Raw genomic sequence first — 27,484 nt, forward strand, 5'->3', positions numbered from 1 at the left:
CCTGATTTAACCCATAATACTTCATTTCTAATGAGCACTTGCTTGACTCCTCACATTCCAGTATCCCTTACACCTTCTTCTCCCCTTTTTGGTGAGCTCCTGCACCTAAAAAAAATTACCACTGCACCCCTGCCTCACGTACAAAGGAGGCCTGAAACAGAAGAGATGTGGAAAAAATGACCCTGGATCTGGAGCTTTCTGGTGAATGAATGGAGACTGGAGATCTGGTCCGGAGCATTCCCAGGAACGGATACGCGTCATGACCAATAATCTGCCGAGTGCTCCCTTTCATGCATTATACTGGTTTCTGATTTCCCCAAGCAGCATGTTCCAGACATCGACCACTCGCTGTAAAAAAAGACGACGTCCTCAAATCCCTTTCAAGACTCCGATCTTAAACCAGTGGCCGCTTGTTTTGATGCCATCGTGAACTGATCTTTGACGACTTAACCGGTCGATGATTCTCGACAGTGGGTTGATACACTGGAAGGAACCTCCCTGGTCTAACCAAAAAGCATACTTTGCACAAACCTTGGAGGGGCAACAAGGCATCAAAGAACGCGCAGAATTTTCTGGACTCTGCGTTGAGAAACCACTGGATTTTTGCACTCTAATTTGAGAGTTGATGAGGTAAGGGATACTGGAATGTGAGGAGTCAAGCAAGTGCTAATTAAAAATGAAGTATTATGGGTTAACTTAAGGTGAAGGGATGCTGGAATGTGAGGAGTCAAGCAAGTGCTCATTAGAAATGAAGTATTATGGGTTAAATCAGGGTGAAGGGATGCTGGAATGGGAGGAAGGGTTATAAAAGTATAATAAAATAAGGATCTTCAAAACAGGATAGCAAGTAGATAGCTTTAGCAAGTCTTAACCATGTATAACCATATAACCACTTACATCACAGAACAGGACAGTTCGGCCCTACTAGTCCATGCTGTAGCAAATCCCCACCCTCCTAGTCCCACTGACCAGCACCCGGTCCATACCCCTCTAGTCCCCTCCTATCCATGTAACGATCCAGTCTTTCCTTAAATGTAACCAATGATCCCGCCTCGACCACGTCTGCCGGAAGCTCATTCCACATCCCCACCACCCTCTGCGTAAAGAAATTTCCCCTCATGTTCCCCTTATAATTTTCCCCCTTCAATCTTAAACCATGCCCTCTAGTTTGAATCTCCCCCTTTCTTAATTGAAAAAGCCTATCCACATTTACTCTGTCCCTTTTAAAATTTAAACACCTCTATCAAGTCCCCCCTCAATCTTCTACGCTCCAGTCTGCACAACCTTTCCCTGTAACTCAGACCCTGAAATCCTGTCAACATTCTCGTGAACCTTCTCTGCACTTGGGGATTGATTAATGAGTAAAGAACAAAGACATGATATTTCCTGGCTAACAAGTTTGCAGAAAGGCACATAAACTGATAGGAAGTTAGAATCCACGGGCAGAATTACCTAATGGTAAACCAATCCAGGAGGCAGAAGAATGTTAGGGGGAAGGTATCTCTGTACTGAAATGAAATGTATAAAAGTTGGGTCAGCCTCAGTATCTGTATCAATGCACCATTGTTGTAAGAGTATAATAAAAGTTCTTTGCTCTCAATTTTGGTCTCGAGCAAATTCTGTGAAGCTACTTCTGCTTCTCACAATGAGGTGACCAATGGGTCCCAGACTGACAAGTGATTTTTACACATTGTCATACCCACACTCCTGTTCGGCTCCGAATCATGGGTCCTCTACCGGCATCACCTACGGCTCCTAGAACGCTTCCACCAGCGTTGTCTCCGCTCCATCCTCAACATCCATTGGAGCGCTTTCATCCCTAACGTCGAAGTACTCGAGATGGCAGAGGTCGACAGCATCGAGTCCACGCTGCTGAAGATCCAGCTGCGCTGGATGGGTCACGTCTCCAGAATGGAGGACCATCGCCTTCCCAAGATCATGTTATATGGCGAACTCTCCACTGGCCACCGTGACAGAGGTGCACCAAAGAAAAGGTACAAGGACTGCCTAAAGAAATCTCTTGGTGCCTGCCACATTGACCACCGCCAGTGGGCTGATATCGCCTCAAACCGTGCATCTTGGCGCCTCACAGTTTGGCGGGCAGCAACCTCCTTTGAAGAAGACTGCAGAGCCCACCTCACTGACAAAAGACAAAGGCGGAAAAACCCAACATCCAACCCCAACCAACCAATTTTCCCCTGCAATCGCTGCAACCGTGTCTGCCTGTCCCGCATCGGACTTGTCAGCCACAAACGAGCCTGCAGCTGACGTGGACTTTTACCCCCTCCATAAATCTTCGTCCGCGAAGCCAAGCCAAAGAAAGAAGAAGAGCCGAACATCTCAGTCAACGAATACCAAGAAGGTGCTCGTCTGCCACTCAATCGTGCTCCGGTGTCTCATTGGTCGGTTGTATCAATTGTTCCACTCGCGACGTTTCGGGTCCGGAAGAGCGGCGTTTGGAGTTGGAGATCCAGTTCACTTCTCTTCTGCTGGGATTCATTGTATTTTCGGGAGTTTGTGTCGAGATGGATAATCCGATTATATCTAACCCGGTAAGTCTTAGTCCCGACGAAGTCCCCCTTTACACCTGTCATCTGCTGAGCTTCTCCAGCCCATTAAGTTTTAGGGTCAGACTAGGGCAGACGGTCGTAAACAGCCCCAGGAAGAAACGGCACTCCGAACGGGGAGAAGCTTTGGAAGAGGCAGTCGCAGATTTTGTCTCCTCCCGGTGACCATTTTTTTTAAAAGACATTTCCTTTGCTTGTCAAGAAGGAGCGTAGGTCGCCAGTCCGAACATTCAAGTGCAGGAGAATCTGAAATAAGGACTGCAGCAGAGAATGGCCCCTGTCGATCCATGGGGGATGAGAGCCTGCGAGGACCAGTGTGGGGCTTGAACTGCTCGGCGCTGAGGTTCGCAGTTATATCCTGGCCGACGTGGTCAGTGCAGACCGATGCTGGGAGCTGGCCGGACGGGAATCACGATTTACTGACGACTCGCCCAGAATCCCCCCACCCCCTTCAGGCGGCTGTCTCCCTCCTGATCGCTTGGTTGCACGACTTTTCCTGTAACCAACAGTAAGCGCTGATCTCAAGGCATTCCAATAAATTTGTTAAATGTTTTCAATATATCAACGCAGTGAGTTCTGCTCAGTGCCATTATCGTTTCTTGACTATCACAGGCGTTTATTGTGGATTCCAGAATATAATTTCTTGACATTTAGCAAAAGTTACATTCTCAAATGTTAAGTGCCTATTTATATCATTTAGTATGCTATTTCACTGTATTTTGAGTCTTTATCAAAGGACTACGATTCAGGAATATTTTGAAGTGTTCAGAAAACATGATATTTCGCCTAAAAATACTCCAGGTTTTGTGCAACTTGTATAAAATTTCTTTTAACATATTCCATTTGTTGGAGCTCCACAAATCTCTGGGGAAACCACATTTAGAATATTGCATTCATTTCTGGTCACCTCATTACAGGAAAGTGGAAGCTATGGAGAGGAGCGCCAAGGAGATTTACCAGGATGTTGCCTGGATTGGAAAATGTGTCTTGTGAGGCAAGGTTAGCAGGGCTAGGAGTGCAGAAGGATGAGAGGTGACTTAATCGAGGTCTACAAGGTTGAGAGGTGTAGGTAAGATAGACAGTGAGCACTTTTTTCCCAGGTGGGGAATAGGATACAGCTGAGGACATCTGTGCAAAATGAAGGAACGTTTAGAACCTAGAACACTGCAGCACAATACAGGTGCTTCAGTCCTCAATGTTTTGCTGACCCATATTCCTTAAAAAAAAGGTACTAAACCCTTAACCCTCTATTTTGCCTCCATCCATGTGCCCCTAAGTGTCTCTTAAATGCCACTAATGTTTCAATTTCCACCACCATTCCAGGCACCAACAATTATCTGGTTTTTTTTTTAAGAACATTCCTGATGTCTCCCCTAAACTTCTCTTCCTGTACTTGTGTCCTCTGGTGTTTGCTATTCGTGCCTTGGGAACAGGAGCTTGCTGTCCACCCTATCGATGTCCCTCATAATCTTGTAGTCCTCTATTAAGTCTCCTTGTCCTTCTATGCTCCAAAGAAAAAAAAAAGTCCCAGCTCTGCTAACCTTCCCTCATAAGACTTGCTTTCTAATTCTGGTAATATCCTGGTAAGTCTCCTTTACACCCTCTCCATAGTTTCCACGTCCTTCCTGTAATGAGGTGACCAGAACTGAACACAATACTGAGACCATGTGGTCTCACCAGAGATTTGTAGAGTTGCAATATGACCTTTCTACTCTTTAACTCAATCCCACTATTAATGAAGCCCAACATCCCATAGGCCTTCTTAACTGTCCTTATCAACCTGTGTGGCAACCTAGAAGGATGAATATATTTGGACCCTAAGGTCCCTCTGTTCATCCACACTCTTAAGTAACTGGCCATTAACCTTGTACTCAGCCTTCAGGTTTGTTCATCCAAAATGCTTCACCTTACTCTTATCCAGATTGAACTCCATCTGCCTCTTTTCTGCCCAACTCTGCATCCTTCTATATCCTTTTATCCTTTTGTAACCTTTGACAACCTTCAGCTCCATCCACAATTCCTCCAACCTTTGTATCATCTGTAAACTTACTGACCCATCCTTCTGCCTCTTCATCCAGGTCTTTTATAAAAATCTCAGAACAGCTCCTTGCTGCACTCCACTAGTTACTAACCTCCAGGTAGAATTCTTTCTATCCATTACTAACTACTCTCTGCTTTCTTCCTGCAAACCAATTTTTTATCCATCCAGCCAAGTTTCCTTCGATCCCATGCCTCAAGACTTTCTGAATGTGTCTCTCGTGGGGGACCTTGTCAAATGCCTTCCTAAAATCCATGTAGACCACATCTACTGCCTTGCATAAAAACGTAGAAACCTTACAGCAAAAAACAGGCCCTTTGGCTCACGAAGTTCTGCCGAAGATGTTCCTACCCTAAAAATTACTAGGCTTTCCCGTTGCCCTCTATTTTTCTCATCTCCATGAACCTATCCAAAAGTCTCATGAAGGTCCTTAACGTATCCACCTCCACTACTGTTGCTGGTAGCCCATTCCACGCACTCACCACTCTCTGTGGGGGTGGTGGGGGATACTTGCCCCTGACATCTCCTCTGTACCTATTCCACAGTACCTGAAACCTGTATCCTCTTGTGTTAAACATTTCACCCTGGGAAAAAAGCCTCTGACTATCTACATGATCAATGCTTCTCATCATCAGGTCATCTCTTATCCTGCGCTGCTCCAAGGAGAAAAAAACAATTAATTCAACCTGTTTTCATAAGGCATGCACCTTAGAGCAGGCAACATCCTTGTAAATCTCTGCATCCTTTCTATGTGCTTCTGGGAATGGTGCACAGTACTCCAAGTGGGGTCTGACCAGGGTCCTATATAGCTACAACATTACCTCTCGGCTCCCAAATTCAGTTCCATGATTAATGAAGGCCAATACACCATATTCCTTCTTAACCATAGAATGTGCAGCTGCTTTAAGCATCCTATGGACTCAAATCCCAAGATCCCTCTGATCCTCCACACTGTCAATAGTCTTAATATTAATACTATATTCTGCCATCATATTTGACCTACCAAAATGAACCACTTCACACTTATCTGGGTTGAACTCCATCTACCACTTCTCAGCCCAGTTTTGCATCCTATCAATGTCCTGCTGTAACCTCTGACAGTCCTCCATCCTATCCAGAACACCCCCCAACCTTTGTGTCATTACCAAACTTACTAACCAATCCCTCCACTTCCTCATCCAGGTCATTTATAAAAATCAGGAACAGAACTAATCCCTGAGGAACGCTACTGGTCACTGACCTCCATGCAGAATATGACCTGTCTACAACACTCTTTCCCCTCAGCTGGTAAGTCAGTTCCAGATTTGCAAAGCAATGTTCCCTTGGATCCCATGACTCCTTACTGAAATCCATATGCACTACATCTACAGCTCTTCCTTGATTAATGTGTTTAGTCACATCCTCAAAAATTTCAATCAGGTTCGTAAATCCTTTGACAAAATCAAGTTGACTTTTCCTAATCATATTATGCTTCTTCAAATGTTTATAAATCCTGCCTCTCAGGATCATCCCCATCAACTTGCCAAGCCCTGAAGTAAGACTCACTGGTCTATAATTTCCGGGCCTATCTCTACTTCCACTCTTGAATAAAGGAACAACATCCAACTCTCCAATCTTCCGGTATCTCTCTCTCTCTTTGATGATTCAAAGATCATCACCAGAGGTTCAGAAATCTCTTCCCTCAATTCCCACAGTAGCCTCAGGTGGATCTCATCTGGTTCCAGCGACCTATCCAACTTGATGCTTTATAAAAGCTCCAGCACATCCTTTCTCTTAAGATCTACGTGCTCAAGCTTTTCAGTCTGCTGCAAGTCATCACTACAATCGCCAAGATCCTCCTCCTTAGTGAAAACTGATTCCTCTGGTTCCATTTACTCTTCCCCACTATCACTTTTGATAGGTTCTATTCTTTCATGACTTACCCTCTTGCTCTTCACATACTTGTAGAAGGCCTTTGGTTTTTCCTTAATCCTGGCTGCCAAGGCCTCATGGTCCCTTCTGGCTCTCCTAATTTCCTTTTTTAAGCTCATTCCTGTTAGCCTTATAATCTAGATCTTTAACATTACCTAGATCTCTGAACCTTTCGCAAGCTTTTCTTTGTGACTAGATTTTTTACAGCCCTTGTACACAATTCCTGTACTCTACCATAACTTCCCAGTCTAATTGGCATAACTTCCCTGCCTCATTGTTTCCATACTGGTTGAGCCATTCCACGCCAAGCCTTCAACAATTCCCTTTTGTTATATTCCCACAAAATTCAATTAGGCTTTTGAGGCATGACCTTCCCTTCATAAAGCTATGCTGACTATCCTTGAGTAGACTGTACTTCTCCAAATGCTCATAGATCCTTGAGACAGATTGTTATATTTTATGTTGTATATAGATAGGTTTTAAAGGAGATAAATGGTGGCAGTTTTTTTTAGTGTAGGTCACATACAAACATTTCAAACCGATCTCCTTTAAAATGCCAGAGCTCTGCTCAAGCCAGACAGTTCAGGCTCCGAGTGCCTTTGTCGAAACTTTGAAGAATTCTTATAGAGACTTCACAAGTAGGTGTTAATTGGACATGCTGTGGAGGAGTAATAGATTATTGTTTTGCAAAGCAACAGATGAAGAGACTCAGAAGATTGGGTCCGGTATGTTGGTTCTGGCCTGGGGACATCAATCTTAATGTTTTTAAGAAGATCCAACATCTCCTCTTTCTTAATCTCAACACTGAAGCCTGTTCTTTTCTGACCATCCTGATCAAGGTTCTTTTATCTTGTGAATACTGAAGCAAAGTACTTATTTAGGACCTTCTCTGCCTTCAGGCACATTATGTCCTTTATCCTTTAGCAGTGCCACCTTCATTCTTGTCACCCTTCTGTTCTTCACTTACTCATAGAATGCCTTGGGGTTCTCCTTAATCCTACATGCCAAGGCTTTCTCATGCCCCCTTAGAGCTCTCCTAAGTCCTTGAGCTCCTTCCTGGCCACCAGATACTTCTCGTGAACCTTTTCTGTTTGCTGTTTTATTTAATAAATGCTTCCTTTTTCCTCGTGACTAATTGCCTCATTTGTTTCATCAACTATGGTTGCCTTTTCCTTGTCCCAGAGGGACAAACCTATCCTGAACCCAGCACAAGTGGTCCCTAAACTTCCTCCACATTAGTTCTGTGCTTTCTCCCTTGAACATCTGTTCCAATTTGCTCTCATCCCATCATAATTAGCCCTTCCCCAATTAAGCACTTTACCATTTGTCTGCTTTTATCATTTTCCATAGCTATGCTGAAGCTCGGGGAGATGTGGTCAAACTCGCCAAAATTCCCGCCCCCCCCCCCCCGAGAGGTCTGCTACCTGATCAGGTTCATTCCCTCGAATTAGATCCAGTATGGCCTCTCCTCTCGTCGGCTAGTTCACATACTGTCAGGAATCCTTCTGGAACATGCCTGACAAATTCAGCCTGATCTATCCTTCTTGCAGTCAGGAAGTGCCAATCAATATTAGGGAAGTTGAAATCACCCATAACTACAACTCCTACACCATTCCAAAATCTGCCTGCTCATCTGCTCCTTGGTGTCCTGATGGCTATTTGGGGGCCTATAGTCTAATCCCAGCACAGTGATTGCTTCCTTGCTATTTCTGACTTCCACCCACACCAACTCAGTGGACACTCCCTCTACAGCCTTCTTCCTTTCTATAGCTATGATACTATCCCTGACTGGTAATGCTTCTCTCTTTCTCTTCCCCCCTCCCCCATACCTTTCAAAACTCCTAAACTCTGGTACCTGCATCAGCCAATCCTGACCTCTGGCCAAGAATCTGTAATGGCCACATTATAGTTCCACATACTGATACTTGCTCTAAGATCATCCCCTTTATTTCTAATACTCCTCGTGTTGAAATAGATGTGCTTCAAACTCTCTAACTGGCTACATTTATGTTTTGATCCTGTCTGTCCTTCTTCACAAACTCAGAACACATAGCATCATGCTTTTGACCTCCTGCTCTATTCTTTGCATTCATATTAGGAGAGACATCAGGGGTAAGTTGTGGGTGCTTGGAATGCATTGCCAGGGGTAGAGATGGAAACTGGAACAATATGGGGATTGAAATGCCTTTTGGACAAGCTCATGGATAAAAGAAAAAAGTGGGTTATTAGGGAGAAAGAGTTTAATTTTTGGTAAATATGTACTGTAAATTGGCACAACATTGTAGGCCAAAGGGCCAGCACTGATGTAATGTTATATGAATAAGGAGTCCCATGCTACCAGCTTTGGTAAGAAATTATCTTACTTCAGCAATCTGCAGGCTTTTTGTTTATTCTAAACCATCTTTCTTGTTCAGATGAATATAAATGATCCCATGATACTATTTGAAAAAGAATAGGATTGTTTGTCTTTTTTTTAAACTTTATTTAAGATTTTATAACATGAATAACATATAGGATTACATTAAAAAAAAATTAAGAATAAAATAACAATACAGTATCAGTAATCTAAATAAACTATACCCTCCCCAATAATTATTACACATTAATAACCCAACTCAAATTAGTCCAACCCCCCCTTCCCCCCCCAAATAAAGAGTGAAGAATTAATAAAGTTAATAATATATGTGAGGAAAAAAAACCCACTTACAAAAAAAACAAAAACATAACCGATTAAAATACTAACAAAAAGAAAAGTAATTAATACTAAGATATCAGACTTAAAAAACATTTAAATCAAACTTAAATGCATATATTTAACAAACAGGATTGTTTGTCTTGACTGATACTTGTATCAAAATACTCCTGAAAACAAAGGACTTCATAGCACTTTGAATTCTGTGTGCAAATTTACTGTCGTTCCTCTGTTCCACAAACTATTAACCCTGCTATGGTTTTTACACATAAAGAACATAATTTTTGTATAGTCAATTTTTACACTTGCCTTTCGGAGTGGCCATTCACACAGAACGACCTGTGTACAGATATCACTGAGTGTTTAGACAATGTACCATCGGTGTGGCAGTTGAGTAGGCTGAACGTGAGTCGCCATTGCCCATGACGTTTGATGTACGTATGATGCCCTGCGCCGATGTCGTCAGTGTTGTCATTCACCTGTGTACAAAAAAAACCCAAGACAGAAGGGCAAAATGGGTCTAGGTCTACAGATCCTGTTAATGCCAGAATCATTCCAATAATTCAACATAATGGTTGACTGCTGCTGGTAAGTAAATGTCATGTTTCCTATTTAAATCTCCTGCATTGCAGTGTTGCGAGCTTACCGCGCCATCGCGTTGTATTTATTAGACCATTGTTGTGGACCTCCTTCAGTTCAGCTTGGACTACAAGCAGTCTGCAAAATTGTCTAGGGCTGCCGGAGGAAAAATTTAGGAAAGGGAATGAGTCACTTATTTCTGCTCCAAACTTTTTACACTGCCTGCATTGTGGGAAACTTAGGGAAATGGTTTGAGATTGAAAAAAAATGGTGAATACTGTATGTACACTCCTTTCAATAACATGTAAGTTAATATTTTTAAACACATCCCTGTAATCTTTGCATTGAAACAAAAACCGGAAGAGGATTTCACCCTTGACTGCCCAGTGTCCAAAACGTTATTGATCTGTCTTGGATGTACTCCATGATTCAGCAGCTCTTCTCTGAAGAGTTAGAAGTCAGGCAGAAAAAAATTTATCTTCCACTCAGTTCTAACTCAGTGAACCCCTTTCTTGCAACTTTCTCCAGACCCATGTCCTCCAGTCTGAGAGACGGTTGATATTTCAGGTGAAGTCATTGAAATGTTGACCATCCTTTTGCCTCACAATACTGCCTGACTTGCTGAGTTTCTCCACCAGATTTTTCTTTTGCTTTATTTTCTTGAACTGCAGCTTGTTTCTGTGAAACAAAACTATTTTTTTTTTGTTTTGAACTTTTTAAAAAAGAAATAGATAAATAATCCATTCTTGTCAGTTTGCATGGATTCTTTAACACTATTTGTTATTGCACCATTTGCCTGTTCTGTGACTGTTCAAAAGTCACAGGGTGGTATATTGTTCCTATTTCCTTTTGGTGTTTTTTTTCCTCTGGCTCATTGCTTTCAAGCTAAATTTGGACTCAAGACAGGAATAATAGGGGGAGTCACGTGATGGAGTAGTGGCCGGTAGGGGAACTCCAGCCCTCTCCAGAAAAGTTAAAAAAAGATAGAGAAAAAGCAAAGGCACAAACTTAAAAACCAAAACAAATTGAAAGTAAAAGTGTAGAGAAAATGGCAGCGAAGAAAGAAAAACCAAAAACAACGGGAAGAAAAGAAGAAGGAAAGACATCGGAAGAAGAAGGTGAAGGCCTTACCTGTCCGAAGAGGCCCGCCGCGGAGAGAGAAGCCCGCTCCCACAGGTCAGTGGAGGTCCCGGGCTCGGAACTACAAAAATGGCTAGCAGAGCTGAGTAGAAGTGCGCAACCGCGCATGAAAAAAAACACACTGACAGGAGGGGGGAACAGCTGCAGAGTCGATCTCCACAGCTGAGAGAGACACCTGCAGCACAGCAGCAGGTGCAGAACACAGACAATAACGACAACAAGAAAGAAGAGGGGAAAAAGAAAACAAGGAAACAACAGATGGTCAACCCAGAGGAAGAAGAAGAAGAAGAACAGAAAGAAGTGGAAGAAGAGAAAAGCAAGACAATGGATGTATCTTTTTTTAAAGAATATATGGAATCAGTGAAAGAATGGCAATTACAAGAATTTGATGAGATAAAAAGAATTAAGAATGCAGAAGAAAAAATGAATAAAATGGAAGTGGCCATATCAGAATTGGCAAAAAGAGTGGAAAATATGGAAAAACGAGGAACATTTGTAGATATGGAAGTAGAAGACTTAAAAGAGAAATTAGAAGAATCTAATAAAAAAGCTAAAGAGGCACAGGAGCTGTTAGCTCAGAAGATAGATATAATAGAAAACTATAATAGAAGAAATAATATAAAGATAGTGAGCCTTAAGGAAGATGAAGAAGGCAAGAATATGAGGGAATTTATAAAAGATTGGATCCCCAGGGTCCTGGGAAGACCAGAATTACAGGAAGAAATGGAAATAGAGAGGGCACATAGAACTTTAGCCCGGAAACCACAACCGCAACAAAAACCAAGATCCATTTTAGTAAAATTCTTAAGATATACAACAAGAGAAAATATATTGGAGAAAGCAATGAAGAATGTAAGAGAGGACAAAAAGCCACTGGAATATAAAGGTCAAAAAATTTTTTTCTATCCAGACATAAGTTTTGAACTCCTGAAGAAGAGGAAGGAGTTCAATACAGGGAAAATGATCTTATGGAAAAAAGGATATAAGTTTATGTAAGGTACCCAGCGGTACTTAAAATAATTATTCCAGGGCAACAAAACAGACTATTCTTGGATCCAGAGGAAGCAAGGAAATTTGCAGAACTACAAAACAAGCAGAGAGATGAAGACATGTAATAAGAGTAAAAATGACCACGATCTATATGTATGTGTGTAAAGGGGTATATGTGTGTGTATATATATATATATATATACATATATATATATATATATATATATATAGTGTGCATACATGAATGTATCCGTATTTAGAGGAAAATATATAGAGTATAGTAAAGAATTAATAAGGGAGGGAAATGGAATAGAGGGAATAAGGAGGGAATTAAAAGAGTGACCTTTGTTACATATGAAAATTGAAATCTTTTCTTGGGGGGGCTGGGTGGGGAGGAGTTACGGTCACTGCAAAATCAGCTGACGTTTGCGAGTGAATTCGCAAATCCAAATGGAGAGGGGAGATGTGGTTGTCCGACAAGGGATAAAGGACAACTCAGGAGGGGGAGGGGAGAATGGGGTTAAAGAAGTTTTAAATAGGAGAATAAGGAAAATGTTTGATGTTTTAGAAATGTTGTCTTATAAAGTGTTCAAAACAAGAAAGCAGAAATGGATAAGAAGGAAAGGTGATGATGGAGAAACGGAAAGGGAAGATAAACAAAGTACAAAATGGCTACGCTGAACTATATGACTTTAAATATTAACGGAATACATAACCAAATTAAAAGGAAGAAACTTCTAAATTTACTGAAAAAAGAAAAAATTGATATAGCATTTGTGCAAGAAACACATTTAACTGAATTGGAGCACAAGAAATTAAAGAGAGATTGGGTAGCACACGTAACAGCTGCGTCATATAATTCAAAAGCAAGAGGAGTAGTAAAATTAATTAGTAAAAATGTGCCAATTAAAATAGAAGAGGAAATAATAGATCCAGCAGGGAGATATGTAATGATAAAATGTCAGATATATTCGGAGTTTTGGAATCTACTCAATGTATATTCACCTAACGAAGAAGATCAAAAGTTTATGCAAGATATTTTTTTGAAGATAGCAGATACGCAAGGGAACATATTAATAGGAGGGGATTTCAACCTGAATTTGGATTCAAATATGGACAAAACTGGGAAAAAAATTAACAGAAAGAACAAAGTAACCAAATTTATAATTAAATCGATGGAAGAAATGCAACTTTTGGATATATAGAGGAAACAACACCCAAAGGAAAAGGAATATTCATATTACTCGGCTAGACATAAAACATACTCAAGAATAGACCTATTTTTGTTATCAGCTCGTATGCAAGATAGAGTAAGAAAAACAGAATATAAAGCTAGAATATTATCGGACCATTCACTCTTAATATTGACAATAAAGTTGGAGGACATCCCTCCAAGACTGTATAGATGGAGATTAAACTCCATGTTACTCAAAAGGCAGGATTTTAGAGAATTAATTGAAAGACAAATTAAAATGTATTTTGAAATAAATACGGAATCAGTGAAAGATAAGTTTATACTATGGGATGCAATGAAAGCATTCATTGGAGGGCAAATAATAAGTTATGTAACCAAGATGAAGAAGGACTATAATCAGGAAACAGAGCAGTTGGAAAGGGAAATAGTAAATATAGAAAAAGAATTAGCAATGAAGGAAGATACAACTAAAAGAAGAGAATTGGCAGATTAAAAAAAAATAAAATATGAAACACTACAAACATATAAGGTGGAGAAGAATATAATAAAGACAAAACAGAAATATTTTGAACTAGGGGAAAAAACGCACAAAATCCTAGCATGGCAGCTTAAGACAGAACAAGCTAAGAAAATGGTATTGGCATCAAGGAAAAAAGACAAACAAATCACATATAATCTAAAGGAGATCAAGGAAAACTTTAGAGAATTCTATGAACAATTATACCAAACTGAAAACAAAGGGAAAGAAGGGAAAATAGATGAATTTCTAACTAAAATTGAACTACCAAAACTACAAATAGAGGAACAAAATAAATTAACAGAACCATTTGGAATAGTAGAAATACAAGAGATAATAAAAAAAATTACCAAATAATAAAACACCAGGAGAGGATGGATTCCCAATAGAATTCTATAAAACATTTAAAGATTTATTAATTCCTCCCCTCCTGGAAGTAATCAACCAGATTGATAAAACACAAAGCTTACCAGATTCATGTAAAACAGCAATAATTACAGTAATACTAAAGCAAGGGAAAGATCCACTCGCACCAGCGTCATATAGACCAATATCATTACTTAACACAGATTATAAGATAATAGCTAAACTATTAGCAAACAGATTAGCAGAGTATGTACCGAAAATGGTAAATCTAGACCAAACTGGATTTATTAAAAAAAGACGCACAACAGACAATATTTGTAAATATATTAACTTAATTCATGCAGTAGAAGAGAGTAAAGCGCCAACAGTAGCAGTTGCTTTAGACACAGAGAAGGCCTTTGACAGAGTAGAATGGAATTATTTATTCCAAGTATTGCAAAAATTCAGTTTACCAGAGAAGTATATTAATTGGATTAAAGCATTATATAAGGGATCATTGGCGAAAGTGACAGTAAATGGATATATATCAAAGCAATTTAACTTAAGTAGGTCAACACGGCAGGGATGCCCACTATCATCCTTATTGTTCGCGTTAGCTATAGAACCACTAGCAGAATTGATAAGAACAGAAAATAATATAAAAGGGATAAAAATAAAAGACAAGGAATATAAAATCAGTTTATTTGAGGATGATGTTATAGTATACTTAACAGAACCAGAACTATCAATAAAAGAATTATATAAGAAATTGAAGGAATATGGAGAAGTGTCGGGTTACAAGATTAACGTAAATAAAAGTGAAGCAATGTCCATGAATAATGCAGATTTCTCAAAATTTAAGAAGGAATCACCATTCAGATGGCAAATGCAAGCAATAAGATACCTAGGTATACAAATAAATAAAAATCTCGGCCAACTATATAAACTCAATTATTATCCACTAATGAAAAAATTACAGGACGATTTAGAGCATTGGAAAGATTTACCACTAACACTAATAGGAAGGATAAACTGTATTAAAATGAACATTTTCCCAAGGATATTATACCTATTTCAGGCATTGCCAATACACTTGACAGAGAAATTCTTCAAGGAGTTAAAGAAAATAATAAGGAAATTTTTATGGAAAGGGGGAAACCGAGGCTAGCACTAGATAAATTAACAGAATGGTATAAACAAGGAGGCTTACAACTGCCAAACTTTAAAAAATTATTATAGAGCCGCACAATTAAGATACCTATCAGATTTTTATCAAACAAGGGAAAAGCCAGATTGGACTAGATTAGAATTAGATAAAATAGGGGAAAAGATACCTGAACACATATTATATAAATGGGATGAAAAATTGGTACAACATAGAAGTTCTCCAGTATGACATCATCTACTCAATATTTGGAAAAAGATTCATGTAGAAAGGAATAAAACAAATGATCAATTACCAAAACTAATATTGACGCAAAATAAGGTATCAAAAGAATAGAAAATTGTTTTTCAGGAATTAGATTATTATCCTTTGAACAAATGAAAGATAAATACAATATAACTCAAGATACAGTGCTGGCATATTACCAATTGAGATCCTACTTGAAGGACAAATTAGGAAGCAGTCTGAGTTTACCAGAGGGAAGTAACTTTGAATATGTGATTACAGATACAATGATAATCAAAAGATTTACAACAAATATGTATATTAAACTGCAAGAAAAGGAGAATGAGGAAACAAATGGTAAAACTAAACAAAAATGGGAACAAGATTTAAATATAAAGATAAAAAAGGAAACATGGGAGAAGTTATGTTCTGGAACAATGAGAAATACAATAAATACGAGGTTACGTATGATACAATATAACTGGATACACAGGCTATACATTACACCTCCTCAAAAGTTAAATAAATGGGACCCAACAGTATCGGATAGATGTTTTCGATGTAAAAAAGAAATGGGAACAACAATTCATGCAATATGGACATGTGAGAAAGTAGAAAAATTTTGGGAAGATCTAAACCAAATATTAAATAAAATTACAGAAAACAATATACCAAAGAATCCTGAGATCTTCCTCCTAAGTAACATAAAAAACAAAGAATTTGGAATTGATTTGGAGGATGCACAAAAAAGAATTGTTAAGATAGCTCTAGCCGTAGCAAAAAAATGTATTATGTCAACCTGGAAATTGGAAGATAATTTGAAAATACAACAATGGTATATAGAAATGAATAAATGTATTCCATTAGAAAAAATAACATATAGTTTAAGAAATAATATTGAAATATTTGAACAAATATGGGAGCCTTACATGAAACACAATAGAGAAAACCTACCGGGGACATTCACTACCTAAATTAACGAAAGGAGAAGGAAATGAAAAGAATTGACTCAGTGGAATTTCTTGTTTATTTTTATTGAATGACAACATTGTTTGACTGGTTTAATGTATCCTAGATTTTGTACTTTAAATGGACGGGGGGGGGGGGAGGTAGGGAGGGTGGGATGGGAGGAAGGGGGGGGGGGAGAAAATGGCACTGTATATATTTGAAAAGGAAAAAGTATGTATCATGGTTAATGTGGTTTATGGTGTGAAAAATAAAAAATTTAAAAAAAAAGACAGGAATAATATGATTATCTGGTGAGTGAATGACAGATCTCGTAATCTTTTTTCTCTAACGCCACACAGAATCTGAACGACTAACAATCGCCTTCAACTGGTTATTGATCAGTCTTTTGATCAGCAAGTGCTTGCTATTTTTCTTCACAGTTCATTGACCCTTGTGGCCCAAGATGAAGTGTAAATGCTCTGGGTTTACTTTCCTTGTTTAGTAATTTCTATAAGATCTCTTGCAAGTTGTTTCCTCTCAAGAACACTGTATAGCATAATGGCACACTTACCACATCCATCAGCAACTCATTTCCAACCCAGACTTTACTGCTATCTGCCAGAGTTTGCATGTTTCCCCCAGTCATGCAGTAGGTTCATAAACTGGCATCCGTGGGTTGATAGGAAAACAATTGATAGAATCTGTGAGTTGTGATGGGGATGTGGGGAGAATGGGAGAGATTAGTGCGAATGGATGCAAATTTGTTAGAATGGACAATATGGGCTGAAGGGTTTTTGTCACTCTGGAAGCATGTCAGCTATTAAAGCCCTTTAAGGACTATTTTTCTTCATTCAGATCATAGCTGGATCTTTACCTCAGCTTCACTTCATGTTCTCCATAACCTCTAGAGTTAAAAATTTATTTTTGAATTAATTGATCGTCTTTGCAGCTTTCCAGGAGAACAATCTGCCGAGGGGAGAGATTCCTCCTCTCCTCCACCTTAAACAAGCAATGCTTTTTCAAATCTTTCTTTTTTTTTGGGGGGGGGGGTGGGACATCCTCTGGGTACCTTGAGATTCAGGTATCAAGTTGATGCTTAGGAAAGTAAGGAAGTAAAACACAAAAATCTGTTGACACCATATTTGAAGTAAAAACACAATGCTGAAGAAATTTAGCAGGTCAAGCAGTATCCTTTGTATAGCCAAGGTAAAAATACATAGCTGACGTTTCAGGCTTGAGCCCTTCATCAAAATATGGAAAAATGTCAGGTGTCCGAACAAAAGATTGGCAGTGGGTGGAATGTGGTCGCAAAGCCAGGAGGTGATAGGTGAAGGAGGGAGGGTACAGCAGCAATCAAGAGGAGGAGGGATGGCTAGATGAATAGAGAGTGTGGGGGGGGTAGGGTAACTGGGAAGAGGGGAGGAGGGAAGAGGGGAGGAGGGAAGAGGGGAGGAGGGAAGAGGGGAGGAGGGAAGAGGAGAGCAGTAGAAACCAGAAAGTCTATGTTAATGCCATCTGGCTGGAGAGTACCCAAACATAAAATCAAATGTTGTTCCTCCAATTTATTTGTGGTCTTAGTGGGATAGTACACAAGGCCATGGACGGACATGGGAGTGTGACATAGAACTGAAATCGTTAACTACTGGGAGGTCTCTGTCATTGATGTGGACAGACCGAAGGTGCTCAGCGAAGCAATCTCTCAATCTGTGCCAGAAAGACCAACAATAATGTTATAGATAATTAACCACCCCCCCAACCAAGTTATAGATAAAGCTTCTGATCGCGGGGCCACTCTTACTAAACAGGGATGAGGATACACTTTCAGAGAGTCACCCCAACAGTAAGAATCATCAAACGGCTCTTCATTCAAACACAACTTTATTTAAATAGCTGCTATGAGCAAAGTATGACTAAGGCATTCCACTAGCTGAATATTCGCTTCCATCTTCACCAAAGGTTTGTTACTTCAGAGAACATTTACAATTTTAAACTTGTGTATATTTTGCCTATGTATTTTATTCTTTGCTTTAATTAATTTATTTTCATTTTGGTTATTGTTTGACTTCCGGATAGCAGGGTTTTACTGTATTGAAGTATTGCATTCAGTTCTGGTCACCTCATTATAGGAAGGATGTGTATGCTTTGGAGAGGGTGCAGAGGAGATTTACCAGGCTATTGCCTGGATTTGAGAACATGTCATATGAAGCAAGGCTGACAGAACTGGGGATTTTTTCGGTGGAGCAACGAAGGATGGGAGGTGACAATAGCAGAATACAAGATAATGGGGAGCTCAGAGAGGATGAACAGCCAACACCTTTTTGCTGGATGTAATAATACATTTTAGAAGACATCTGTTTGAATTGAGCAGAAGAGTATTTAGGGGAGACGTCAAAGGTACGTTTTTTTAAAAATATACTTGGTACGGTGGGTGCCTGGAATGCATTGGAGGCTGGTACAATGGTGAAATTCAAAATAGGCACATGGATGAAAGGAAAGCAAAGGATCCTGGGTGTGAGGTAGGGGGAAAAAAATAAGATTGCCGTGGAGTAAGTTTGTATATGCCAGCACAATATTATGGGCTGAAGGGCTCGTGCTGTGATGTTCTATAACAACACAGTCAGGGGGCATTAATCCCAATGGGTCTGTGCCACCACACGGCTAAGCCATCCTATTTGCCCCATTCTCCATTTTATTTATTTTTTGTCATTTATTATCCTTCTGCAGGTTATTCCGTTCTTAGGAGCAATTTTTGGTGGACTGTCTAATGGGCGGATAATTGCAATACAGGGAACATTGCCTCAAGACAGTAACAGGTAAATGTGGCTGAGAATCGAGAGCCGCAGGATCCTTCATTGACCACACATTAGACCACCACTTTGTCTGCACTACATTGGTGAGAATTTTCCTTCACAGCACGGGGCTGTTTTCAAATCGAAAAACATGGCAAGTTGACATAATTTTGCATGGCTAAAGGCATTTGGTAATCACAATATCCTCCAGTTTTTGATAATTTTGCTACAAATTGTTGAATCATATTGACATTTTCATTGAAGTGATACATTTACAATTGGGAATGTACCAATGAAAATTAATGAAACATGGAATGGAATTGGATGGATAGAGTAGGTTTAGAGCAGGGGCCCCCAAACTTTTTAAACCATCGACCGCCCTTCATGGAATCCTTGATCCCTCATCGAATCACAGGCATGAAATCCCTCAAGGGACATCTTTTGTATGTCGGGAGGGCGATGGTGGAGTAGGGAGGTTGGGGGAGGTGGTGGCCTTGGCTGAAGAGACTGGGGCGGTGGTGCAGGCTGGGAGGGAGGGGTGGCGGCACTACCAAAAGTACAAAGAACACACACCTTTCTTCTCAGCTCCATCTACCCTCCCTTGTCCTCCTGTTTGCTCTTAACTTATTAAAAGGCCAAAGCCAAATACAACATGGCTGCCACCAAGGCCAGCTCTTGCCAGAGGTGCTATTTTCCATAGATACGCCCCTGCTTTCCCCTGCAAGACTTCAATCGACCCCCTTTCAACCCCTCCCAGGCATTTATTGACTCCCCCCACAAGGAGCCTATTTGGACCATTTGGATTTTAGAAAGCTAGGGGCCAAATGCTGGCAAGTGGGATGGATGTAGATAGGGCATTTTGGTCAGCGTGGGCTGATAAAATGGAAAGGGCCTGTTTCCATACTGAGACTTTGGAGGTTGAGTCCTTGTACAACTTCTAACTGATGGTGGATTCTAATGAACTCCTTTGTCATGACCTGTCAGTCACATCCTTTGAATTGTGGACATTTACATTTTGTTATGGCTAAAGTAAGGAAGGAGGGAAGCATACACAATGCTGCAACTCTTGCACCAGACGTCAATGTACTTCTGTGGCGGCGCACATCTCTGTGAGCGAACCGGCCCCGCTTGTACCGCCCCGCTGGCGGGGCAGCTGCAGAAGATGGTACCTTCGAGGCTTGCTCTTGCCTCGTGGCTTAGGCCGCAGCTCGCGCCCGGGCCACATGATGTAATTGCTGCGCGGGGCAAAACTCCCGTTGGCTTTGAAGGGGCACGCGCGAAATTCAAATAAACAGTTCATCCGAACCCCCATCGAGTTCAGTGGTGTGTTTCTGTGTTGTAGCAGCCACTACACTTTTATATTTTGGGCAACATGATTGGCATAATTGATCTTTGAATTTGGAGTGCACAGAAACAGATCTTGATGGTCCTACGTTATTCTCCTCACATTAGCATCAATTCCTCTCCATTCATGGATACACTGGGGGCAGTTTTTAGTGGTTAAATTACTTCCTAATGCAGCTCTGGCAGTATTTTTAAACAAACCAGTTTTTAGAACTTAATGGTATGATTATCAGGTTAATTGGGCAGCACGGACTCGTTGGCCAGAAGGGCCTGTTACTGTGCTGTATGTCTACATTTATCTTTCCACATTAACTAATAACATGCATGTTATTTCTTTATGGTGGCAACAAAAAATTTCCCTAGATTTCAAGTGGATTTTATGTGCGGCAGCAGTCAGCAACCTCGTGCAAACATTGCCTTCCATTTCAACCCACGCTTTCAGAGATCTGAATATGTAGTTTGTAACACACTGGAAAAGGAAAAATGGGGACAGGAAATGAAGAAGTATGAGATGCCATTTAAGAAAGGAGAGCCCTTTGAAATAATTTTCTTCGTGATGGTGGACAAATTCAAGGTAATGTAAAATCTCCTAAATAAAATGGGAAGTGTTTGAAACACTCAACAGGTCCGGCAACATCTGTAGAAAGAGAAACATAGTTAATGTTCTAGATTAAAGCCAATTTGAATCATGGAAATTTTATAGCATGGAAATAGGCCATTTGGCCCTACTAGTCCATGGCAACCAAGCTGGTCTCTGTTGGTGCTCGGTGATTAGTAAGGGATTGCTTAAGGTGGTATGTGAGTGGGAAGGTTGAGAATCACTGCTCCAAACGCAATTATTACTGAAATATGTTGCTTGAGAAAAATTGTCATTGGCCCATTTCCTTCGGAGTTATAAAACGGTGCACATAACGAGTCAATTAGGTATGATTAAAACAATGGTTTTCAAACCTTTTCTTTCCACCCACATGCCACCTTAAGCAATCCCTTACTAATCACAGAGCACCTATGGCATAGGGAATACTTAAAGTGGTATGTGAGTGGAAAGAAAAAGTTTGAGAACCACTGCTCCAGCATTTCTATGTATTTTTGCCACACAGTGTCTGCAGACTTTCATGTTTCACATGGTGCTACAGTAGGTCAGGTTATGGTGCTACAGTAGGTCAGGTTATGGTGCTACAGTAGGTCAGGTTATGGTGCTACAGTAGGTCAGGTTATGGTGCTACAGTAGGTCAGGTTATGGTGCTACAGTAGGTCAGGTTATGGTGCTACAGTAGGTCAGGTTATGGTGTTGCAAAGTCCAGGTTATGGAGGAAAGCACGGTGCAGAAACATCATCATTTTCCATTAAGATACATTTAAGAGTCTGTTAACAGCAGGAAAGGAACTGTCCTTGAATCTGCAGCTTCATATTTTCAAGCTTGTTTATCTTCCACCTGACAAAAGGGTGAATGGGTGAAAACAAGAGTGTGGATGGGATAGGTCCTTAATGTGTTGATAGCTTTCCTGAAACAGTGGTAGAATCAATGGAGGAGAGGTTGGTTTGTGTGATGGCCTGAGGTGGGTTCACAACTCACTGTAGTTTCTTGGACAGAGCAGTTCCCCCCCCCCCCCAACCATACTGTGATACAATTTTAGCTGGGTGATTGTTGTGGAAATGGTTTGAATTTATAATAAAAAGTGTATTTCCAGTATATATTGCTTTTTATACTGGAGGTGATGTAGTTCTCTTTGGGAAAGTAGTTCTTGGGTAGAAGAGTATAAGAAAAAATAATTCATTAATGCTGCATTGCAAATTTGTGACCTGACTCTGTTGTAATTTACTCAGAAAACACCCAGAGATTTGGTCCACCAAAGAATTGGAAATGCTAGACGAGCAAAATCTTGCCACGGGAACTCTTTGTGCTGTTTTGGTCAATGCATTGAAAGTTTTGGAGACCACTTGCACGAAGTAATCGACAGATTTTACTCCGTCAACTGATGCCGTTGAAAATTTTAAAAAAATTATTATATGTTACAAAGTTTGTGGATGGAAATATGCAGTAATGGCTCAGGCTTTTGGATTGGGGCAAGTTAGGTTTAATGGGCCATTAAGTCCTTAAGGAATAATGTTGAAGTTTGCAGGTAATATATAAGTGAATATATTTTGATAAATCCAGATCACTGCATCTTTGTGTATACGGCAATCAACTTGATTATAAAATCAATAATCAAATACTTGTTTGGCAGCATGTACGGAGAGAGTATTTTTCATTTGGAACCTCCTTAACAAGTCTCGGATGAGAGTCCTGACCGAAACATTCACTTCCCTCTGTGGATGCTGCCTAACCATTTCAGCCCCTCTTTGCTTGCTCAAGATTTGCAGGAGCTGCAGGTGATTGTTAGAAATAGTTTCTCTGCTTGCTGTTGAACCACAGAAAGTATTAGGGCAATGTGAGTATTGATGAAGGCTTGTAACCCAGAAATTGAGACTTTTTTCCCCCCAATAGAGGTGAAAATTTTGCCAGTGAATCCTGCTCTCATTTTGAGAAATGGTTAAATAGGGTGGGGTGGGGGTGAGAGAGACAGATAGTTCTGATTGAAAATTCTGGTCAAGAATAAATGCAAGATTATTATATTTACTTTTTAACTGCTCAAATAATATTAAAAATAAATGTAATATTCTTTTTTTTAAAATTTTTTATTTTTCACACTATAAACCATATTGACCAAGATACATACAGACATTTTTCTTCTTAAATATGTACAGTGTCGTTTTCTCCCCCTTTTTCCCCCTCCCTCCCTCAATCCCTTCCCCATTTATTTGAAGTTCAATCTATAAGATACATTAAACCCGTTAAACAATGTCGTCACTTAATAAAAATAAATAAGAAATTTTACTGAGTCAGTTCTTTTCGTTGTTTTCTCCTTCTGTCATTTTAGGTGGTGGAAGTCCATGGTAGGATTTCTCTGTTGTATTTCATGTATGGCTCCCATATTTGTTCAAATATTGTAATGTTATTTCTTAAATTATATGTTATTTTTTCTAATGGAATACATTTATTCATTTCTATGTACCATTGTTGTATTCTCAAGTTGTCTTCTAATTTCCAGGTTGACATAATACATTTTTTTGCTACAGCTAAGGCTATCATAACAAATCTTTTTTGTGCTCCATCCAAATCGAGTCCAAATTCTTTGTTTCTTATATTACTTAGGAGGAAGATCTCTGGGTTTTTTGATATATGGCTTTTTGTGATTTTATTTAATATCTGGTTTAGATCTTCCCAAAATTTTTCCACTTTCTCACTTGTCCAAATTGCATGAATTGTTGTTCCCGTTTCCTTTTTACAGCAAAAACATCTGTCTGATACTGTTGGGTCCCATTTATTTAACTTTTGAGGTGTGATGTATAGCCTGTGTATTCAGTTATATTGTATCATGCGTAACCTCATGTTTATTGTATTTCTCATAGTTCCGGAGCATAGCTTCTCCCATGTTTCATTCTTTATCTTTATGTTTAGATCTTGTTCCCATTTTTGTTTAGGTTTACCGTTTGTTTCCTCGTTCTCCTTTTCTTGCAGTTTGATGTACATGTTTGTTACAAATTTTTAATTATCATTGTGTCTGTAATCACATATTCAAAATTGCTTCCTTCTGGTAACCTCAGCCTGCTTCCCAATTTGTCCTTCAAGTAGGTTTTCAGTTGGTGGTATGCAAACCTTGTATCGTGAGTTATATTTGTCCTTCATTTGTTCAAAAGATAATAATTTATTTCCCGAAAAACAATTTTCTATTCTTTTGATCCCTTTTCTCTCCCATTCTCGAAAGGAAAGGTTATTTATTGTGAAAGGGATTAGTTGATTTTGTGTCAATATTAATTTTGGTAGTTGATAATTTATTTTATTCCTTTCTACGTGAATCTTCTTCCAAATGTTGAGCAAATGGTGCAATACGTTGCACCAATTTTTCATCCCACTTATATAGTATATGTTCAGGTATCTTCTCCCCTATTTTATCTAGTTCTAATCTGGTCCAATCTGGTTTTTCCCTTGTTTGATAAAAATCTGATAGGTATCTTAATTGTGCTGCTCTATAATAATTCTTAAAGTTTGGTGGTTGTAAGCCTCCTCGTTTGTACCATTCTGTTCATTTATCTAGTGCTATCCTTGGTTTCCCCCCTTTCCATAAGAATTTCCTTATTATTTTCTTTAACTCCTTGAAGAATTTCTCTTAGGTGTATTGGTAATGACTGAAATAGGTATTGTATCCTTGGGAAAATGTTCATTTTAATACAGTTTATCCTTCCTATCAGTGTTAGTGGTAAGTCTTTACAATGCTCTAAGTCGTCTTGTAATTTTTTCATTAATGGATGGTAATTGAGTTTATATAGATGGCCGAGGTTTTTATTTAGTTGTGTACCTAGGTATCGCATTGCTTGTGTTTGCCATCTAAATGGCGATTATTTCTTTAAACTTAGTGAAATCCGCATTATTCATTGGCATTGCTTCATTTTTATTTGCGTTGATCTTGTACCCCGATACTTCTCCATATTCCTTCAATTTCCTATGTAATTCTTTTATTGATATTTCTGGTTCTGTTAAGTATATTATAACGTCATCTGCAAATAGACTGATTTTATATTCCTTCTCTTTTATTTTTATCCCTCTTATTTTATTTTCTGTTCTTATCAGTTCTTATTTTATTTTCTGTTCTTATCTCTCTCACTGTTCTTAACGCGAACAGTGAGAGAGATAGTGGACATCCCTGCCTTGTTGATCTGCTTAGGTTAAATTGTTTTGATATATATCCATTTACTGTCACTTTCGCCAATGGCCCCTTATATAATGCTTTAATCCAATTAATATATTTCTCTGGTAGGCTGAATTTTTGTAGTACTTTGAATATATAATTCCATTCTACTCTGTCAAAGGCCTTCTCTGCGTCTAAAGCAACTGCTACTGTTGGAGTTTTATTTCCTTCTACTGCATGAATTAAGTTAATAAATTTACAGATATTGTCTGTTGTTCATCCATTATTGTATGTTTAACATATTTAATAAATCTTTCAAATTCGGATATGTTTTCGATGAAGAAATGGGAATCTTTTGATATTCCACTTGGTCATGCTCAAAAGTGAAACCTTTTGGGGAAAATTTAAGAATTTTATTAAATCAGATTATTGGGAAACAATTGCCACAAAGTCCAGAATTGTTTCTCCTAGGAAATACTGTGGATGTGAGATCCAAAATAAGGTGTCCAAGTATCAATTAGAAATTCTTAAAATTGCATTGGATTTCTCCTCTGGATGTAGCTTGATGGAATGGACAAGTGCATTGCTGTGTTCCCCTGGAGAAAATTACTTACTATCTAAGCAAGAAGTATAATATATTTTTGCAGGTATGACAGCCATACTTACAGAACACAGGGTTGAATATTTAGGGATACTTGTCCTGTTCCTGAGCTTTATGTCCTGGTTCTTTCCCCTATTTGAGATGTTGGCAAGTAAAGGATACCAGATCCCAACAGTTCCTTTTTGCTTCTCTTCTTATGTATTTTTCTTTTATTTCATGGCTTAGTTTGGGGGGGGTGCGGGGCGATTGTTGGATTGTTTGGAGATGAGGACAACTTGTACCATTGATTTTTTTTTTTCATTTCAATTGATGTATTTAAGTAATGGTTATTTCTTGATACCTTATTGTAATTTTGTGGACAACATGTATTTTTAAAAAAATGCAAGATGTACAAAGGTACTCTTTTTCCCACTTTAAACATACTCCACTGTGAAGATGTAGAATTTGTATCTGGTTTCTGTTGCCTTTACAATCAAGATTAGATTGAATAGGAGAGGAGTCACGTGATGGAGTAGTGGCCGGACGGTGAACTCCAGCCCTCTCCAGGAAAGTCGGGAAAAACAAGAGAAAATACAAAGGCACAGAAATACAAGTTAAAGAAAAGTGAGTATAAAGGTGGAAAGAAGATGGAGACAAAAGGAGAAAAATCAAAATCAACGGAAAGAAGAGAGGAAGAGAAGACAACGGAGGAAAAAGGTGAAGGCCTTACCTGTCCGAAGAGGCCCGCTGTGGAGAGAGGACCCCACTACCTCAGGTCGGTAGAAAAAGAATTACAACAATGGCTCACAGAGCTGAGTAAAAGTGCGCAACCGCGCATGCGCATGAAAAAAAACACACCGACGGGAGGGGGGACCAGCTGGGGAGTCGATCTCCACAGCCGGCAACGATAGCTGCAGAACACCTGCAGCAAGAAGAGACCACAGAAGACAATGGAAACAAGAAAGAAGAGGAGGAAAGGGCATCAAAGAAACAACAGATGGCCAACCCAGAGGAAGAAGAAGAGGAAGAGGAAGAGTACAGGGAAATAGAAGAAGAAAAGAAAGGCAAGATAAAGGATATACTTGCTCTTATTAAAGGATACATGGAGTCATTTAAAGAATGGCAAACACAGGAATTTAAGGATTTAAGAAAAAGAATAAACAACACAGAAGAGAAAATGAATAAAATAGATATGACCTTAACAGAAATGGGGAAAAAAATGGACAAGATGGAAGAACGGGCAATAGCAGCAGAAATGGAGGTAGAAGACTTAAAAAAGAAATTGGAGGAATCTAATAAAAAAACTAAAGAGACACAAGAATTACTAGCCCAAAAAATAGATATAATGGAAAATTATAACAGAAGAAATAACATAAAGATAGTGGGCCTTAAGGAAGATGAAGAAGGCAAGAATATGAGGGAGTTTATAAAAGAATGGATCCCTAAGGCCCTAGGATGTCCAGAACTACAGCAAGAAATGGAAATAGAAAGGGCACATAGAGCATTGGCCCCTAAACCACAACCACAACAAAAACCAAGATCTATTGTAGTAAAATTCCTAAGATATACTACAAGAGAAAAGGTACTGGAGAAGACAATGGAAAAAGTAAGAGAGGGCAACAAACCACTGGAGTATAAAGGGCAAAAAATCTTCATTTATCCAGATATAAGCTTTGAACTCCTAAAGAAGAGAAAAGAGTTCAATACAGCAAAAGCGATTTTATGGAAG

The 27,484-nt window shown here is 39.3% G+C and overlaps 1 protein-coding gene across 3 annotated transcripts in view; it reads left to right on the forward strand.

The window, feature by feature from the left end:
* The first annotated feature begins 2,445 nt into the window (after positions 1-2,445).
* Positions 2,446-27,484, forward strand: part of LOC138760416 (galectin-8-like) — a 44,988-nt gene continuing 19,949 nt past the window's right edge. The window contains exons 1-4 of one of the 3 annotated variants that reach the window (XM_069930986.1): positions 2,467-2,552; positions 5,788-5,892; positions 19,037-19,125; positions 20,809-21,019. In XM_069930986.1, coding sequence (XP_069787087.1) covers positions 20,825-21,019 — 195 coding nt within the window. In that variant the 5' untranslated portion in view covers positions 2,467-2,552; positions 5,788-5,892; positions 19,037-19,125; positions 20,809-20,824. Of the gene's footprint in view, positions 2,553-5,787; positions 5,893-19,036; positions 19,206-20,808; positions 21,020-27,484 lie in introns of those variants that run through there. The other 2 variants (XM_069930985.1, XM_069930987.1) reach the window with 2 other exon arrangements.

The sequence above is a fragment of the Narcine bancroftii genome, chromosome 4, assembly GCF_036971445.1.
Source record: "Narcine bancroftii isolate sNarBan1 chromosome 4, sNarBan1.hap1, whole genome shotgun sequence".
NCBI lineage: Eukaryota > Metazoa > Chordata > Chondrichthyes > Torpediniformes > Narcinidae > Narcine > Narcine bancroftii.